The 19736-nt window shown below is 42.9% G+C and overlaps 1 protein-coding gene across 4 annotated transcripts in view; it reads left to right on the top strand.

Moving 5' to 3' along the window:
* Nucleotides 1-18527: 18527 nt before the first annotated feature.
* Nucleotides 18528-19736, top strand: part of LOC120501019 (ubiquitin-conjugating enzyme E2 E1) — a 45658-nt gene continuing 44449 nt past the window's right edge. Inside the window, exons 1-2 of one of the 4 annotated variants that reach the window (XM_039706651.1) lie at nt 18528-19311; nt 19446-19482. In XM_039706651.1, coding sequence (XP_039562585.1) covers nt 19132-19311; nt 19446-19482 — 217 coding nt within the window. In that variant the 5' untranslated portion in view covers nt 18528-19131. Of the gene's footprint in view, nt 19312-19445; nt 19483-19736 lie in introns of those variants that run through there. The other 3 variants (XM_039706668.1, XM_039706660.1, XM_039706675.1) reach the window with 3 other exon arrangements.

The following is a 19736-nucleotide window of genomic DNA, read 5'->3' as shown; positions in this document are numbered from 1 at the left end:
AGGTGGGATAACCTGAGCGGGAGGACCATTCTGCCGGCTGGGACTCTTTGGCAGCGAGTTGACAGCACTGATGGTGACACAGGTGAACAAGCCTCACAGCATCAGCTGGGCCCGTGTAGTGGAGTCAACACTGAACAACTCAGTGGAGCCATCCAAACCATCTCCATCAGACGTGGGCTGACAGCCTCAGCTGCACCACTGAGTTAGAAGTCTTTGCCGGGTGGTGCTTAGAAGCAGGGAATTGCTTGCTTCTGCTCCCATCTTCTTGCATTCTAGTGCTTTTTGCAACACATCCATCACAGCTCCTCCATCTCACTGTCATTTGGCTGCCTGAAGAACAGCAGGAACGTGGACCAAAGTCACTAGGTACTGATTCAGTTCTCTCTGAGGTAGCACCAACAATCTGCCAGCTTTAATTACATGAAAAATATTAGTTTAGTAATGTGGGAGCTTTCTATATGCCCCAAGGACTGGTTCTCTTCTCATCTATGCTGGCATCAATCAGGAGGATGTTAACAAGAGCTAGTGAGACCCTGTTCAAAGTACAGTCTTAATTCCTTTCCAAGTCTCCTAACAGAGTGTAGATGTCACTACAGAACTGTTGCCTGACAGCAGTCAAACAAAAGCATGCTGAAGTAGTAGCTAGGACTAGCTATTATAAAACCCACTTTGATTAGTTGAATGACAATCACCTCCTCTCCCACCATCTTTTTTCTTGTTTCTCCACTGCCTCCTCACCCAGACCTGGAACCATTCAAAATGACAGTAGCTGGTAACAGAACCGTGCAAGAAAAAATACTAAAATCCAACCCAGGATTGCCCTAGGGAACAAAATGGAATTTCTTGAATTCAGAAAAAAACGGGGCAATTAAGATTTCACAACATTATGGGGTGGGGGTCAGAGGCATTTCCATCCCATTTCACAGATCTTCTGAAAGCAAGGCTCTCTACCAGCATTACATCACCCATCTTTAAGAAGAACAGCAACAGCTGTTCAATAGCACTGTGTAACACTTCCTGACAGCTTATGACAAAATGGGAAGTGGAAATTGGACCTTTCTTTTTCAAAGATCATTGCTACTATTTTACCCACCAATTGTCTCTAATGAATTGTGTGATTCAGCCCCAAGAGAACTTGCCTGAAAAACTGTTCTCCCCAAGAGAGCTGCTGTGAAAGCCCTTTTTGATAGTTTTTTTCCGGATTTGACAATTTCCTTGACATTAAATCCCCTCCCTCCCCCTCTCACAAACCTGTGCATGAGTGTTGCTCACTCTCTCCTTTCCTTTCCTTCCATCTTTCCATGAGAAGGATTAAAAGCCTCTGTGCAAAGATATCAGTGAAAGTTTTGTACCTTGAACACAGTCCAAAAAGATGAACATTTAAGGGAAGACTGAAGTACTTTTTCAATCATTGCCTATCAGTTGCATTTTGAAGTGCTGATTGAATCTGAACTGTTACAGATAACAGATATTTAAAGAGAAACTATGCACTGTTTCATTAAGGCTCTCGGTTTTCAGAGTACATCAATCCTTGTCCTGAGGTGATGCAGATTTCCACTTTGATACATTTACAGTGTTTTGGCCACAATAAGGTCTTGTCCCTTATGTTTTCTTTGAATTAGCCTTGTGTCATCTCTTTGCCTCAGAAACAGAGCTCAGATTTTGCTTTCAATACATGGCCCAGCAAATAGCCTCCCATGAGAGGAGAGATTGTGCCCATCCCCTCAGCCTGTTGTACAAGGGAGGCAGCATGACTGATGAGTCAGGTACTTCAAGTGAGGTATTACAGAGCAGCTGAAGCATGGTACCCTGCTAGCAGGGTCAAACATGTCTGAGCACCTTTCTATTTATGGGATGCTTTTGAGACAATGTGGTTGAGATTTATTTTAGTATATTTGATTCATGACACATGTACAGAGTTGAATTTTTGTCCCCATACCTGTACCATTTCTATGTGTGTGCATGTGTGCATTTTTATGTGTGTTCAGGTATTTATTGAAGGTATATCGCTCTGGTTGGCTGCTCTTCAGATTCAGGATACAAAAATTCAACAGTTTCATAATTCACTACTGGCATTCACAGACCTTTTCAGCCTCCTAAACCATAACCACACTCTACATTTTGTAAGATCAGACGACAAGGACCACTGACTCATAATGGTGCCTCATAACAGTGAGTATTGAAGTTGGACATCGTATTAGAGTGCAAAATTGCAGACAATAATCACGGCTCAAAGCATATCTCTGACATAAGCATAAATATTGCTCATTAAATATTATGGGAGAGGAATATAAAAATCTTACTTGGTCTCTCATTGAAGCAGTAAACAGCACAGCCAAAGCACTTGCTACGAACAGCTCTGTAAATCTTTATATAACATATGGCATTCAGGAATGAAGAGTTAGTTTGTCTTCCTGTTTATCTACATTTGGAGGAAAAATATAAGGTCCTGGGAAAACAAATCTAAACCTTTCCAGAGGTGCTCAGCATCCTGTTTGAGGCCTCAGTGATTGTCTCTGTGACTGGAAAGCACGGCTGCTTCCAGTAGCCAACACAGTGATATAAAACATGATACCTCCATCCTTGCTAGAGCAGATCTTCTGCTAAAGTCAATGAGAATTCAGTATCTGTGTAAGTAGTCAAAATAAGGTCTCCATATGCAGTTTTCAAGTCAGATGCCAGCAGGGATTTTCTTCCCTGGGATATGTCCCTGGATTTACAAAAAATTAAAAAGTTTTAAAAATCATGCTATCACTTGTGTTAGTTACATCAGTACAAAACCTGTATATACACCAAGTCAAAGGCTTGAGATTAAAACATTAATTTTGGATAGTGTTAGTTCACTGGAAGCAAAAGAATACATTCAAAACCCTAGTCCAGGCAAGATAAACCACAACATAGCACCCCCTGAGCTGATGAAACTGAAACCTTGAAGGCAAAGGCAGGCTTCAGACCAGCCACCATCCCCATGAAAGCAGGCAGGCAGTCCTGTGCTGCTCTGCCTGCACTCCAAGCCAGCCAGATGTGGAGCAACTAAGAAGTCCTAGGGAAGCATGTGTGTTGGATCCAGTGTGTCATATGTGCTCTTGATTAGTTTTCCATTTCTAGTCTTGGAAGACATCCTTGTCCATATGTGGATTAATTATGTGTCACACGCTCCTCTTACAATCAAGAAACAATATCAGCATTTTCCTGCAGCTACAGAAACACCTTTATATTGAAAGTCTTACAGGTCAGCATCCTTTCCTAGAGCAGAAGGGAGAAAAAAAAGGAGAAATAAGCTTACTAAAATTTTCTTAGATTTAATTTTCTTACAGGTAAATAACTAAACCACAAGTATCACATAGGTAGCTGACAAAGGGCTCCTAAATTTATACTGACCACATAAAAAATACCAGGTAGTGAGGGATGCAAAATATTTACTATCGCTTCAGTAGTCAGCACTTTTAAAAATCAGGCCTCTTGATATAAGCAGCTAAACAGGCACATTGGAAATTGTTTGCCTTAATTAGTTCCCCAAAGTTACATAGATTATTAGAAAAATAACTAAAGAAGCATTTTTGTTCAGGAGGCAAAATTTAATCCAGCGTTAAACTATTAAGCGTAATTTGCATGAATCGTAGTGTGCACACACAACTCCCTCTGTTTGAGCTTTACAGCCTTTCTATATAATATACTAGTAATAATTTTCCTCTTGTAATACTCGTTACATTTCTCTTGCTTTGGGGGATATTAAGTGAACTCTTTTGTAGGTAAAATGACACCGGCAAATGAATGGTAAGATTGTATAGCTGAGTGGATAAAATACTTTAAAATATGGCACTATGATAAAGACACCTCTGCAAAGGTTGCAAATCATTTTTCATTTTAAGGTCAGTGTTCATGATTCTCTACTAACATTTTTAGATGGGTTTAAGAATGAGGTTCATTCTGTTTAAATGTATCACAGGCCTGTGTCTGTAGAAAGCTTTCTGTGCCTGCCGAGAACCTGCTCCTTTTCCACAGCAAGGGAAGATGCAACCCTCTATCTGTGAGAGCTCATCAGGAAATTATTTAATTTGGCACGATATATTTTGATCTCTCTGGATTCTTTCTCCTCTAGTCAAAAGGTAAGCTCTTTTTTACTAGTCATAGGCTCAGCTTGCACTAATAATGAGGGTCATGAGCTTATAGATAAGGAGGGGGATATTTTACCTTATAAAGCTATCTCATGAGAAATTGCCAGATACCAACTTTGGGAATTTTCATGGATTTTATACAGGACAATTATGCAGGCACTTGGCGGGGGGGCACAAAATAAATCTCTCTCTAATTTATCACTACAATATTAGGAGATTAACTTCCTACAGGGCTGTCTGCACCAGGAAAACAACTACTGTCCACCTTAGAGATGAGCTCAGGTGCAATACTGCACCAGCAGGCTGTGCACGAGGGCAGGCAGGGCTCGGTCCTACAACCATGAAAACCTGCTCTCACTACTGCTGTGAAACCATCACAGGTTTTCCTTGCAGCTTAGGTCCATAACAGCTGATGGATGTAGGTTTGTCTAGGCAAATGCATTCCAAAAGCTGCAATCTCCTCTGCATTCTTGGGGAGAAATACCCCCAGATTCTCCCTTCAGTTGACTTCACAGAGAAAAGACTAAAAATAGCAAAAGCAAATGCAGTGAACTGTGGTGCCCCCAAGTCTGAGAGGAATTTTTCAGAAAAGCATCCTAACTTTGAGAAGCTTGATGTTAACTTGGGCTGAGCCTGGGGTCAGGCTAAAAGGTGTGTTAGGAAGTTTGTGCATGAACCCAAATTCTGCCCCTATTACTCCATGTAACAACACAGACTTGAGTACCCTTTTCTTGAATTCGTACTCCAGAGGTGAGCTTGATGAGTCTTGTGATTTTATGTTGAGAATAGTAGCTCATGCTTTTCTGTCTCACTTCTGGAAACAAAGACTTTTCCACCGGCATGGGTTTTGCTCTCCTCACAGGTCTCCTAGCATATACATAACTAAGTTCAGTGCTAGTGTAAGTGGGCACAACCCTGGGTTGCTCAGCTGAGCTGAGGAGCCCACACCAGCTGTGAACCTGTCCCAGTCTACCTGAGGAGAGGTGTTATTGACTGCTGGGAGCATCTCACTCATCACTGCTAACACCATAAATATATATAAGATCCACCCTTTCCATCACTTCCTGGAGGCTGCATTGCCTCTCACCTCCCCTTTAATTTAGTTTAATTCTCCATCCTAACCTGAACCCCCAAATAAATCCCCATTATTCCCTTTTTTTTCCCTGTTTGTTTTTGTGGGGGTTGGGGGAGGGGGTGTGGAGAAAGACCCTATGGACATCTCAGCCGCAGCGGTGATTTTGCCGCGTTGCTAAATTAATTCGCCGATTAAAGCCGGCGCGCTGCGAGCTCCCCCTCCTGTCGCCGAGACGGCTCCGCCTCGGCACCCGGGGCACATACGGCAGGGCAGAAGGATGCTGAAGAGGGGCTAATTTTGGAGGAAAACTCCTTGGAGCAGCCAAGTGAGGTCTGGCACTGAAAAAAACAAAAACTGGCATGGTGGAACGCAAAGCAGCTTTATGTTGTACACTGGAGCCTTCATGGGCTGGGGTGATAAAATTGTCTGGCACAGCATAACACTAGCCTTTGCCAGGACATCACTTATTTTATACAACTGCATCTTTAAGAAGGAAATAAATGCTGAAATTACAAGAAAATCCCTTGTTCCTTTGCAATCTCTGTATCTTCCTTTGTCATGGTTTAACTCAAAGGACTTGGGATATAAGAAGGAGAAAACAGAATATTTCAGAGACTGTAAGCCTGCCCCTGAGTCACAGAGGAACAGTGAATGCAGACTAGTGCTGAGAGAGGGCACCACATGCATTGTAGTCAGAAAAATTTTGTGCAGGCTCTCCCCATCTACGCATTCTAGATGGAGTGTGTCTGTACAGCAGGAAAAAGAGCAGAACTTTGCATGAGGAGTGAGGGATGGGAGAGCCAGATCCAGAAGTGCATATGGATGCAGCAGTGGATACTGCTGAAGCTTGTCTTCACACAGAGTATGGTGAGAGCATTTTAAGAAGGAATTAAGTTTTCCAAGCGAAAGCTGTGCTGAGAAATCATCACCAGTCAGTGTTGCCAGACAACAGGCAATCACTTGGGTCTGATGTGGTTTAGGGCCCAATTACATGGTGAAACTGAAGAGAAACCAGTCAGTGTTGCCAGACAACAGGCAATCACTTGGGTCTGATGTGGTTTAGGGCCGAATTACACGGTGAAACTGAACAGAGCAAGTACAAAAGCTTCCTCTCACTTTTTCAGAGGTAGGACATATTCTGAAGAAACATTGAATCAGATACTTGAGGTGTGTAGCTGTTCTCTTGTTTACAAACCAGAGCCAACAATCATTAGGAGGTGGGGTAATAAGGGAGAATTTGGATTCGGGCCCCTCTTCAGTATGAGCTGAGAGCTGTAGGCTAATAGGGAACAAGAGGAACACCATTTGAGGTGGAAATGAACCACAGGACAATTTCACCTGTATCCCTTTGCGACTTCCCACTCCTGGCAGGCCCTGGAAATCAATGGAAGATGCTCTAAGCCATTGGACTAGGGTGAGGAGGACAAAGAGGTGTTGGCACACAGGGAAGCAGGCTGGGGAGAGAGGTTCACCCCTGGAACTGAAGTGATTCATTAAAAATCTGCATAAAGTACAAGGAGTCAAGCAGCTATTCATTTAACACTGGAGGTGGGAGTAAAGAATGCAGTACTTCATTTGTGGGCTTGCATGAAAGCCTAAGCAAAAGTCTGAGAGACAGCAGTGTGTGTTTGCATGTTTGCAGCCCAGCCAGGGAAATCTGGCACGGCTCAGGTACCACTGGCTAGATGTTTTCCAAAAAATCCAACTTCTGGCCTCCCCACTCCCATCTCTAAAATCCATCAAGGCCATTCATAGGGCCCCATAAACTGAGGAGCACAGTTAGACCTTGGGACAAAACACATCTGTACTTCTGGGCAGAGACTGTGCCTGCATTGTGGGCTGCAGCTGTGAGCTGCTATGAGGAAGGGCAGAAGGAGACCACCATACAGGCACAGAGGAACAGAGCTTTACACCTGGTATAAAGGCTTTAGCCCTTCCCAGACCAGGAGACCAGGTGGATTTAGAACAGCCATAACCTCCACTGGGCAGCTGGGATGGGTGAAGAAGCTTGTGAGTTCCCCATATGCCTTTTCCCCTCCTCCTTCCCAATATTTTCACACATGCCGGAAGCACATCCCATATGCCAGGAGCCAGGAGGGATGGACAGATTAAATTCTCACCCCCATGAGCTGCTTCAAAACACCTTTAAACCACAAGGCTAATGAGAATTATTCTTAGTGAGAGCCAGACCCTTCCTCTTAGTCAGAACTTTACACAAGGCGAGTTTGCTGGTTTCAGTTGGACACTAATGTTACTTATTTTGGTTTCTAAAAGTAAATCAGAGTTTTAATCTTAGAAACAGGCAATGAGGAAACCTTCCAGCCATCAAAGTGAGGTTTGACTCAAAAAGGAAGAAAGAAGGCGGTTGTTCATAGGCAGCTTCTGAAGTCGAAGAAGCCAGAACCTCCACTTCCCCAGCCACCACCTTGCCAGCACTGCCTTGGCACCAGGCTCCTCTTCTGAAAATGTGAGTGGGTGGAGTTGTATTTGCAGGCTGGAGGGAGTTCCTGAGCTGACACACTGCCAGATTTGGGCCTTAACTGTTGCTTTGGCTGTCAGATGATGAGATTATAACAGGAACATTTTTAATAACGGGAGGTCAGATGGGGAGGAGGCAAAATTAAAAAGAGACTATTAGATTAAGCAGCAACCCTGAAACAATCTGTAAGTCACAGTTAAGGGAGAGAGATCTGGAAGATTTGCCAAGTTCAAAGGTCTTCATTATTCATGTTCCAATAGCTGACTTGATGGATTGTCTCTAGTCTGTATCCCTTTATTCCTTCCATCTCTCCCAAAGACAAATGCTTAAGACAAATCTCTAGATGGAGGGATAGCCTCTGTAATAGATTATTTCTTATTACTTAGAAATTGGTTAATAATTTACTAATTCAATTTCACTGCTCCATCCCCCACTTCAATTAATCTTTAGAATATAGAGTAAATGCTGTTCTTTGTTCTTCCAGTACTAATGAAGAAAGAAACTAATGAGGAGACCTGGCCTTGATACCTTCCCAAAGATGATTTAGCTGCATAGTAGTCACATTTTTTTTATCTGCTTTTATTTACTTCTACTTCTTAAACACAAAATCCATCCAAAAACCTGAAAGATGTACAAGCTGGTTATAAGCCCAATTTCAAGCATGTTGCACAAGCCTCAGTCTAGGAAAATTCCATTTCTTGTCAGTGTTACAAAAATCATACACACCTATACTCTTCCATCCTGTAGATAAATATTTTATACAGATACTTTATACATACTCAAATAAAACAAGATATAGCAACTTTTGTACAGCAACTCAAAATCCTGTCTACCACTCTGGGAAGGTGCTTTAAGATTTAGCAGATGTAGAGAGTAATTTGTTTCTAACAAATTTTATCTGTGGCTCTGTGGCCATAATGCATTTCAAAGAGATCATTTTTAATCTCTTCTGTCAGGAATGACACCAGCATTGTCAATTCAGCCTCCTGATATCCTTCACAGCCCTGTTTCCTATAAATCTATTACCTTTGCTTTCTTACTTTTCTGCTATTGTTTTTTTTCTTACCCAATCCCTCCCATCAGCACTCAGAAATGTTTCCAGCCCTGCCCATAACAGCATACCCAGGATATGCAAGAGTGTGTGATTGATGGCTGCTTGCCTGCCAATGCACAGGTGTGAATTAGGAAACCAGTTCAGACTCCAGCCAAAAGACTTTTGTTCTTGCAGCATGTTGTGTCATCGGTGGCAGGGGTTTGGACATAAACATTTAGGGCACCAAATGACACATTCCAGTGTCCAGATACTTTTTGCCAAGTGGCAATTCACACCTTGAGGAGGACCAAAAAAAAAAACCGAATCTGTCAGAAAAACTCCAAACAATTGCCAAGTGGCAATTCACACCTTGAGGAGGACCAAAAAAAACCCCGAATCTGTCAGAAAAACTCCAAACAGCAACATATATAAGCTTACTTCATGTAGCTGCCACTGATACAGAAAGCAAACAGCCTTTTTACCCACAGCTCCAAGTTTGCTTAAGCCTGTTCAGTTACAGAAAAAGGGGAGTATATTAAGCCATTTAAAAGACGAATAAAAATGCTGTCCATCCAATGAAGGGGAGAAAAGCTGCTGTTGATCGTGGGAGAAATCCTATCAGTCAGGACAGGGCTCCTCACAGCAGGCTCTTGGCATCCTTTTCCCCATGAACAAGAGCACTCAGACCTGTGTCTGTGTTCTCTTCTGGGGGCTCTGTAAGCAAGCAGTGGCTAGAAGGCTACATCCAGGTCTGTTACAGGCCAGCAGCACTCATTATTTTTTTGTCTTCCTACAGGGGTGGGAAATTCCCTGTGCATCTTATTTTCTCCTTTGCCCTTGAGCATAAGAGAGGGAAGGGCTTGCTATATGAAATTTGCTTAACAGATTCCTAATTCTACTAAGCAAACACATCTACACACCACAGAGTAGACCTACAAATACATTAGAAATGTGAATTGTCCCAGATCTTTGCAGTAAGGGAGTAAGATTTTCCAAGTGACTGAGTAAATTGATGCCTCCAAAAGCACAGTAAACTGATCTATTGGGCTTCACTCTGAGCTCCCTTTATTCCAGTGTAAATCTGGAGTAAGCCTGCTGAACTCAATAGAGTTGTGCCAAAGCAAAGTCAGAATCCCTCTCTTGACTTTTGTTCCTTTACTGTGCTGCCTAATCCCATAGCTGTAACAAAACTGAAAAATCTCTATATACAAACTCCATTGGCCAGGCTATCTTATTGTGAAACCACAGAATATCCCAACCTTATAAAAATCATTCAAGTGTGACACTGTCCCTTCTCTTGCTTTTTTTGATAAGCACAGAGGAAGGGCTGCCAATAGCACAGAAACTGGAAGACAGGAAAATAATATTTCACAGCAGTGGGAAAAAACATAACTGAATGGATATTAAGGCAGGTAAACTAAAGAAACCCCCAATACCTGTGTAACACATCCAAAACACACGGCTACAGCACAGATGTTAAGGCAACTAAAGGATTGCCTCAATGGCAATCTTCAAGTTGCAGAAAGCAGCAGCATTTCCACTAATGAGTTGCTTCTAAAAATCTGCTCCTATCCAATGGCTTGATTTGAAACAGATTAAACTAATGAAAATAATATTGTTGACTTTATAAGTCAGTACATGAGGCTCGATGAACTTAAATAAAAGGCAAGCTGGTGAAATACTGTCATTTTAAATAAACACACAGTTTCTCAGGTTGCAGATGATCATACTGCATTGTTTGTCCTGTGTGACACTGTATGTTTAGTAGGGTGAATGTTGTCTTTCTGTGGCATGGACAAAAAAAAAGGGCATCATCTGAGATTAGCAGCGGTTTAAAGCAAAAATAATGGCAGAATTTAGAAGTGGAATTGGAAAGGTGTTAGTCCTGTCTCTGATATTTAAAAAATCTCCAAGTTTTTTGCCAACAAATTCCTAGAAAAAATGGTAATACGCTGTTTTCTTATTAGCTGTTTTAAAAAAAATCATATTAATATGCCTTTCATATCAGCCTACGCTGTAAAGACTGCCTGTAGTTTCAATACATAAATTCTGAGATCTGAAATGCAAATTTCATTTTTGAGGACACGACAATTTATGTGCAAATCTTCAAAGAGCAACTCTCCTTCTGACTGTACCTAGCAGAGGAAGTACTCTTGACATCTGTTGTTCAGTGTCTTTTATACATTTTTTCTCAACCTCAGTTTTGAAAACAAACCCTTTCAGGGTGTGGTACAATTGCCACCCAAAGTGCCACAAAGCTGTGCAGTTTCACTGACACCTTAAACATTGTATTCTCTATAGGAGGCATGTTCTTCTGCTTTGTTCTAAGCTTACAGATCACTGGAGTCTTACCAGACACATCTTTGGGCTGGGAGACATCTTACAACAATAGATTTATTTCTGTGAAAATATCTATTGACTTGGGGTGTGGTTAAAAAAAAAATAAAGGAGTTAAATCCCTTGAAACAGGATGTAAAATTCTGCAATTATGTCATTATGCCTGGTCATATTGTGGTAATGCCTAAAGCACAATTATGGTATAGGAATTAAAAGTTCATGTCCAGAGGGCTCCTATTTGTATCACATCAACTGATGCAAGAGGTAGTGGTTCTCAAACTGCAGGCCTCTGTGGAGCTGAGAGTTTGGTAGAGCATTTGCTGTGTTACTGATCGATCCAGAGAAAGCTGCTTCCATGGACAGCTGCAAGGCCCTTCAAGGAGCAGCCTGGAAGCCTAGAAGAAATAAGAAACACAGAGAAGGACTTTGTGTAATGGCATTTTCTAGGGAAGGAATGGGGGAAAAGAGCTATTGACCATTTTGTGTGCTTGGAGACAATGGGAGGCAAAAACCTGGCTGACTGGACATACTACCCAAAATTCAGGGAATCACTTGCAGAGAGTTAAATAAAGAAAAAAGGAAGAATAAATTGCAAAAGGTAAGAAACAATTAGAGAATAATGGTCATACAAATATGGAGAAAGACAGTGCTTCAGGCTATTGGGAGAGGGAAAGAAAAGACAAAGTCAGAGGGGTAGAAAAGCTACAATAAATTCTTTGAAAAATAGTTGCAAACACAGCATTAAAGGAAGCTCCTTCTGCTCCAGTTCTAACCCAACAAAAATTTTGAACAAAGAGATTGGCAAATAAACTTCATTACACCATGAAAAAAGTTTTCTAAAGCATGTCTGTGCAACCAAAGAGGTTGTTATATTATATATAATGTTACATAATTATACACTACCTCATGTGAACACTCTAGAAGTGAACCTCTTTCCAATTTGGACTTATATTGCTCTGGAAAGGCTATTAATTGAACTGGAGACAGCATTGTTATGGTGGGACAGGAGTTCACAGGTAGGGTTATTCTTGTTTAACAGTATCTGTATGGTTGCCTTGATGTGAAGGGTGAAATGTGTCTGGGTGGATAAAGTCTGAAATATCTAGCTGTCCTTCAGGCCATAAATGCTGACATGACATCATAGACATGATGTTCTTTAGCTTAGCAAGAAGCCACATTTCAAATACACCTTTTATGGTGTTATGGGAACAGAACAAAACAGCACAAGGTTATTTAACAACAACAAAAAAAGGTATTTTACAGGTACTCAGAAACGTTTAGGTTTCCTAAGCTTATACTTCCATGTCAGCAATTGCTGAATATGCTACGTGGAACTTTCAGGAACATGAATGACAGAAGGGATAATGAAACAGTGTTATGTGTGAAGTTTTAGTCCATGCTGTGAACACTTCTGTAACCTTTGGCATAATCTAAGAGTTACCATGGTCTATATCAGGAAGAAAAAAAAATAGACAATAACTTCTAAGAAATTTTGAAATGAAGGGCTCCCTAAACCCGGAGTTTTAAAAAAAACTTACACTTTTGGTTACAATTATTTACATGGGAAATGAAGAATACTTAATCACTCAATAAAGATTAAAAACTATATGATTCAGGTGTTAAATATAAGTACTGCTTAACAATCAGATGCATGTTCTATTCTTTGCTTTCATGTACTGGTCAGACAAAAAGAGAAGAAAAGAATTGCAATACACTGGTTTCTCAAGAATGCAGCATCAGGGATCTGTAAAAGTCTGAGTGATTCTATTGCTTCCTTTTGAAGGCTCTGATAATAAGAAGGCCTAGGGAGAAAAATTGCAGTTGAAGACCATTGAAGTCTTGAACTGTAGTCAAGCCACAGAGTGAAATTACTGAGCCCTGAACACCTCTCCTGATCCTTCTCTGTTGAGAAGAACCTTTGTTAGATGAGGAGCCAGAGGTTGAAAGACTCAATTGAAATCCTCACTAAATACATTTTCTAAGAAGTTAGGACATGTAGATTTTTTTCCTCACATGGATTTAGAAATCCACAGAATTGTAGCAGATGGGAAATCTCTCATTTTTAATAGAAAGAATAAACCAGAATATTACCAATTCAGTGCATGAGCAAGCAAAGCAGAATTTCATGTACTAACCTATCTGAGCCAGAGAGACACTTACTGTGACACTAAGTATTTCAAGGTGCAAGAAGAAAGGACTGTAGGTCCTTTTTATTTAAAATAAAAATATTATTTATAAAGCAAGAAACCCTTTATCTCAAATATTAGGAAAATTACTTTGTCCACTTATTACTGAGTCCTTAAATAGCCTATTCAGTATAACTGATTGACATTTTATGTTTTATTGCAGATCTGCATCTCCACAATGAGTGATTTTCCAGGGTACGTATTCTGTGGTCAATCTAACATTCTGGTGACCATATGATAAATACTGTCCTTTTTCATCTGATTTTATCAAACTGATAAGATGAAAAAAATGAAAAATATATTTTAAAAAATGAAAAAATTATCAAAGTGGTAAAATCAAAGGCAGAGTCATAAACTGTGAGTGTACACTATTAATAAGCCATCTATAGTAGTTCTCCTATCTGACTATTTTGTTTCAAGACAGAAGCACTCCAAAGTTAAACTTACACCGGAAAAAGATCACTTGGATAGCTGTGCAGGCAATACAGTTGTACGGACCAAATGCAGTGCCAGGAGGTGCACTCTGTGCTGGCAAACCAGTCTTTTAGACTGGCTTTTACTGGGCTACCCCTGCTGTTATCCCAGCACAGGCATGTCACAACCTAACCATACGTCAGTTATGGATTTGCTCCAGCAGTGGACAGTGCCATTGGCCACTTAGTGGTGACAAATAAAAAGCAAACACAAGTTTAAATGACAAGTTTTACTTTCCTGCATGCTAGCCAGAGAAGAGAGGCAAAAGCAGTGTATTTAATGCAGTTTGACCCTGATCACTTCCAGGAGTCCATTTGTTGGTTCATGTTGGCCCACATCTTTCCTCTCTTCCAGAGCACTTGACAACAGGAGTGCCACCACCCTGGGATCTTTCCTGTGGCAGTACTGTTTGAGATAGTCCATTTACTGCTCAGTCTAGTATAATCCCTCCACTGTCTTTCTTCAGAACCTGAGTACTGCTGCCAAGGAAAAGGGGTATGTAAAAATGGAAAGCTGATGATGATCAATAAAGTAAGAGTTCCTGTAAACTGAAAAATAGGCAGAAACAGGGAAAACATCTGAACTAGGGAAGCATGCACTGCCAGAACAGAAAAAGTCAAAGAGTCTGGAATACAGCAATCCAGGGAACCCAGATGGGGTCTAGAGGAAGGTGTCCCTGCCCATGGCAGGGGAGTTGGAACTAGATGATCTTTAAGGTGCCTTCCAACTAAGCCATTTTGTGATTCCATGAAGAAAAGCAGTGCCAGCTACTGCAAAGCCCAAAGGAGGCACAGGGACCACTAGAAGCACAGAGAGGCAGCATTCTGCAGAAAAGGAGATCAATCCATCAGGCACAAAAAAGGAAGTGACAAAAAAAGTCTAATGAGTGGCCATGAGTGAAGTCTGAATGTGCACCTCTATTTATACATTTAGTCTAATTCCAGATAAATATAATTCTCTTTTTTTTACAGGATAGAAAATGAAGATCAGAAATATGGAGTCAATGCCAGAAATACAGACAAGGGAAGCACCACATATCTCTCAGTCTTGATTGCTAAGTAATAGCTATAGATTGGGCAAAGTGAGAAAGCAGTGAATCATTGTATCTTCAAGGTAAAGCAATTCTAAGACTCAATCTTATCACCTGGAAGTGAGGCAGAATCCCCTGGAAATATATCTTGTGAAACTTCTTATGAGGCTGTGAAATTGAATTGATCTAAGCATCTCCAGTTTTTCAATTACCAAAACGAACCAGACCGTGTACCAGGAAATGCACAAAAGGAGCACAGTAGAGGCAGAAGATATGTATAGTTATAGGCAGCTATACTTCTCTGCTTCAGCTTTTGGAATTAATTGCTGGCTGGTTTCTACATCTACAGGGGTTCAGCCAGGACTTCAACATGGCAAAAACATGTAACAGATCTCAGGTATTTCTGTCCACACTGAGAGTCTCCCAGACAGGCCTTCAGGTCCCAGGACTAACCTCAAACAGAACCAAAACCAAATAGTAAATAGTAAGAGTCTGACAATGAGACCTAAACTTTTCCTTCACAACTAAGTCCTCTTTTGTACTGGAATAAAAGGAGAGGAAACAAGTCTTTTTCTGCTTGTGGACCCTTTCATTCTTCACTAAGGAACTGGAAAAGATATAATTCTAAGGGCTAAGAGCTGTATTGTGTGAGAAAATTACAGCAAGGGAAGTTGGACAGCGTTATTAAGTTATGGCAAGATAGTTGTGAACAGGAAACCAATGGGTAAATTCACTATCTTATGTCACATACATAAGCCACTTGTGTTTTCTGTTATGTTTTGTCTCATTTCAATGAAGTTCCTTCCTCTTTTGGAAGAGTTTCTGTCTAGCTTTATTCAAATAGTTGTATCGTAAGCCCTGAGCTTATTGTAACTTCTCCTTGCCATTTCACTTTGTATCACAGGGTCACACAGAAAGGACAAAGTGTGTCATCACAGGACTGTGTGAGGTATCAGCATGTTTCTCACTTTGCCACTGTCACTTGCAAGCATGACATTACCAGCAAGCTGACATTAGGAGAGCCAAAAAAATGATAATTTCTTTCTGTTCCCCACAAAAGGTCTGATGCAGAACTCACTGGAATTGCTGGAAATATAAGGTGCTTTGGCTCAGACCCAAACAGACCAGATAGAAATAATGCTGAAATGGTATTTGGAACTGAGATGGTACAAAAGGACTAATCTGAGTCACCTTCCCCTAGCAGAAGACTCAGAGCAATTTGAACTGGCTACTTTCTGTTGTGAATTAAGCTCAAAGCCCCAAAGGCAACTCAATCTATCTTTTCAGCCTCCTCCAAACTCAATCCAGAGGGAAAAGTGACTAATCCTATTCAGTTGCTGCACTGAACTAGTGCCATCGATTAAAAAAGCTTGGGGCACAGGGAAAATTAATAATCTGGATCAGTTTTCCTCTGCAAGTCCTTTGCACAACTTAGCCAAGAAAATAAAACAAAAACAAAACTAAGGAAACAGGAAGAGGAAGCGCTGATAAGAAGGAAAGCTCACCCAATAAAGTGCACACACTTTACAGGAAAGAAATAGAAGCAGATCAGTGGCATTTTGTTAAAATTCCCAAGGTGGGATGAGATTGATTAGGGGAGGTAGTTCTTCCATTTGGTGGAAAAAGAATCATGTCTTACACTCTCTTCCCTTTTTCCCATGTCTGTGCAGAGCTGAGATGCCAAACATGGAAGAAGGGCAAGCTGCAAAAACATTTCTGGGCACAGAAGTTGTCTTCTTGGCTCCCTCTCTGTCCAGTGCTCTGGGTATGGCATGGCTAACACAGGAGAACAGCCCATTGCTGATCCTAGCCTGACCCAGGAGGTGAGTCATAAAATGGGAGTTGCCACTGTAACAGCTGCTCAAGCGCTGACATTAGTAGGTGCTTTCAGCAAAAGCATTTTTTGGGTAGGCTTCAAAGTAAATAACCGCTGCTGCTGGTTATCATATTATTGCTTTGAACAGGGTTACCAAGGATTGTGTGCTACAGAAAAGGTTAATCTACAGATAACCCCCCACCAAGATTATTAACATATAACAGCAAATGCCTGTGTGATTTTGTAGCAATATTTACATTTTCCTTGTCCCCTATTACAGAACTGCAGGGCTTTCATCAATAATATCAGTTTTCTCACTTGACTTCGCTGAAGGTTTCCTGTGACAACTAACCTTTTTCATCTGATTTTATCAAACTGATAAGATGAAAAAATGAAAAATATATTTTAAAAAATGAAAAATTTATCAAAGTGGTAAAATCAAAGGCAGAGTCATAAACAGAAAAAGGTTGGAGTTTTTGGGAGGTTTTGTTTGGTTTTTTGGGGCTTTTTTGGGGTTTTTTGTTTGGTGGTTGTTTTGTTGTTGTTGTTTAGTTTGGTTTTTTGTTTGGTTGGTTGTTTTGGGGTTTTTCTTGTGGTGAAAATTAAGATATTCTGTTTTTAAAGAGCTATTCCATATAAGCAGTGAAATTTGTTAAGCCTAGTCACTTTGCTCTGTGTCCTCACATCTTTTGCATTGGTCATCTGACACATAGCACCATACTGCCAGCCCCATCCTCCACAGCCCCTGGGTCAATTAGGAAAATGATGGCAGAGGGGCTCATCACAGTTTTCAGGAGCTGAATTCTGACCCTGTTTGGTCAACGAGGGGCATGAAGATCACCCACCTTTATCTAAATGCCAGTTTTCATTACATTTATTATGTTTCAGGGCCATGTGGAGATGCCACAGCTCTACAGCTCCTAGTAGGTAGGATGACCACAGCTTCCCAAGTGTCATTTCCATAGGTCAAACTGGACAGATTGTCTCTGCTAGCAAACTGTTTTTGGAAGAGAGTTCACTGAAGCCTAGTACATGGTACGACAGGTAATAAAGACTGAAGAGCATGGTTAGCAGGGAAAAAAGCCCCCAAATCAAAACCCACACACAAAGACCATTTAAGCGTGAGACTGCAGTGGAATTCCTTCTGTTGTCAGGGTGACACGCACAGTGTCACTGGGGTGTACATATCTAGCACACTCCACGTCTCAAACAGGAGACTAGGCAGCAAGTTTGGGGAGTGTAGGTAGATTAGGGACTGGCACCAGGGGAAATGAGGTGCTGCTGAGATGTGTGCAGAAAATGGGTGAGGAAGAGAAAGAGAGAGGGTAAGGAGAGAGAAGCAGATGCAGAAGTCTAAAGAAACAGAGGAGAGGGTGACAGAGGAAACGACTGTCCCTGCAAGGATGCCCACTCCAGAGGTACCTCTGGCTCAAAGATTACACGATATAAATGGTGAAAGGTCAGTGCCATGAGCAGACCCTTGTGTTGAGTCACAAAGTGTGAAGCTGCTGTCCCATGGAGGAAGGGCTCAGCACCCCCAGGCAGCCTGGCTGATAGCTGACCCCAAAAAAAGCCACAGGCACCCACTACCCGACCCCAGCCTGAAGGGCTTCATCCCCACTCAAGCATCCTCCCTAGCTAAGGGGCGGGCTCTTCCCGGGGGGCAGCTTCACCCCAGGGTCCCACGGGCGGGTGTGACCGCTGGTGTCCCAGGGGAGCCCGAAGGCAGCGCCTGGGCACGGCCGCGGGGAACGGGGAGGGCTTCCCCGCCGGACCCGCGCCCTTCGCCGGGGCCATGTTGGCAGCCCGGGAGCGGGCAGCGGCAGACGGGAAGCCCGGGCTCAGGAGGAGCCAGCCTCGGCTGCCCCCGCTCCCCCCGCGGCCGCTGCCAAGCGGAGATGCCCAGCCCGGGGATGTCCCCCCGGCCCCCGCCGCTCCTGCGGCTTCGGTTCCGTAATTGACCCCTCGGGACTCCCCAGGTGTCGTGTCGTAACAGCGCCCTGTGGAGCCAGCAGTCCTGTGTGCCTGCGGATCACCTCGAGGTCCTCCCGTGGGAGAAAGGGTGACATACAAACTCCGATCCATTACCGTGGTGGTGACAGTCCAGTGTATTTTCGGCCACCGAAGACACCAAGTAACTCGATAGGTGATCCCTCGATAGGCTGTGGAAACTGGCGGCAGCGAGCCAAATGTGCCCCGGGTCGGTGGGAATGCTGGTCCCCATTGTCCCTTCACGAGTGGGTCCGGCACCTCCAGGAAGAGCCGGGGCTGCCCGCCTGGGCCGGGGGCGGTGGGTCGCTCCGGCCAAATCACTTTCCTCCGTTGGGTGGACAGGGAGCGAGAGATGGACAGCAGAGGTTTCGGAGAAATGAGTAAATCGCCTCGCGATTACAACACGCTAGCGAATACAACACGCCTTTTTCCGCAGACGGGCTCCCCATCAGGGGACTGGGGGGAAAAAAATATCCCTAACACTTTTACCTTTGGGAAATTGAAAGGTCTGTGTGTGTATCTGTGTGCGTCTGTGTGTTAGCGCTGTCGCTGCCAAGCCCAGAATTTTGTTTTCTCTCCCAGCATGCGTTGATGACATCACGAAGTGCCCCTTCTTTGTGTGTCAGTGATGTCACCAAATGCAGTGTGGGGGACAATGGAATCCTGAACTCCGGGCGAGGGCGAGTGGGAAGCGGCTGCTCCTGCTGCTGGTTCAGGGCTGAGCCGGGGGAGGGAAGGGAGGACACAGCTGCTGCTTTAGGGCTGAAACAGGTGAGAGACGGGAAAGCTGACGGGGATTCCTTTTGCCTGGATTGGTGGGGGCGAGTGGGCTTTGGGCTAGGCTCCTTTTTTTCTTTTTTTTTTTCCCTTTCTTTTTTCCCCTTATTGCTTTCAAACTGAGACAGGTGAGAAGTTGCTGCTGCCGCCGGAGGGACAAAGCAGGTGAGGCAGGGGAGAAGCTTTGGGGTTGAAACAGTTCTGAGAATAGGAGGACAGCAAGCAGCCCCCGCGCCGAGCCTGATACCCCCTCCGAGCCTTAAAAAAAGCAGCCCCGGGAGCTGCCCCTCTCCCAGCCACCTGCTTCCACCGCGTCCCTGCGGGGCTCTCGCACGGAAGCAGCAGCGGAGCCGGGGAGGGCGCCTGTCCCTCTGCCCCCCGACACCCCTGCAGGTTACTTTTCAGAGGGTCTCCATTAA

This window comes from Passer montanus, unplaced genomic scaffold, assembly GCF_014805655.1.
Source record: "Passer montanus isolate IOZ18808 unplaced genomic scaffold, ASM1480565v1 scaffold10, whole genome shotgun sequence".
Classification (NCBI taxonomy): domain Eukaryota; kingdom Metazoa; phylum Chordata; class Aves; order Passeriformes; family Passeridae; genus Passer; species Passer montanus.
Note: the sequence above shows the minus strand (reverse complement) of the source record. Positions and strands in the feature narration are given on the sequence as shown.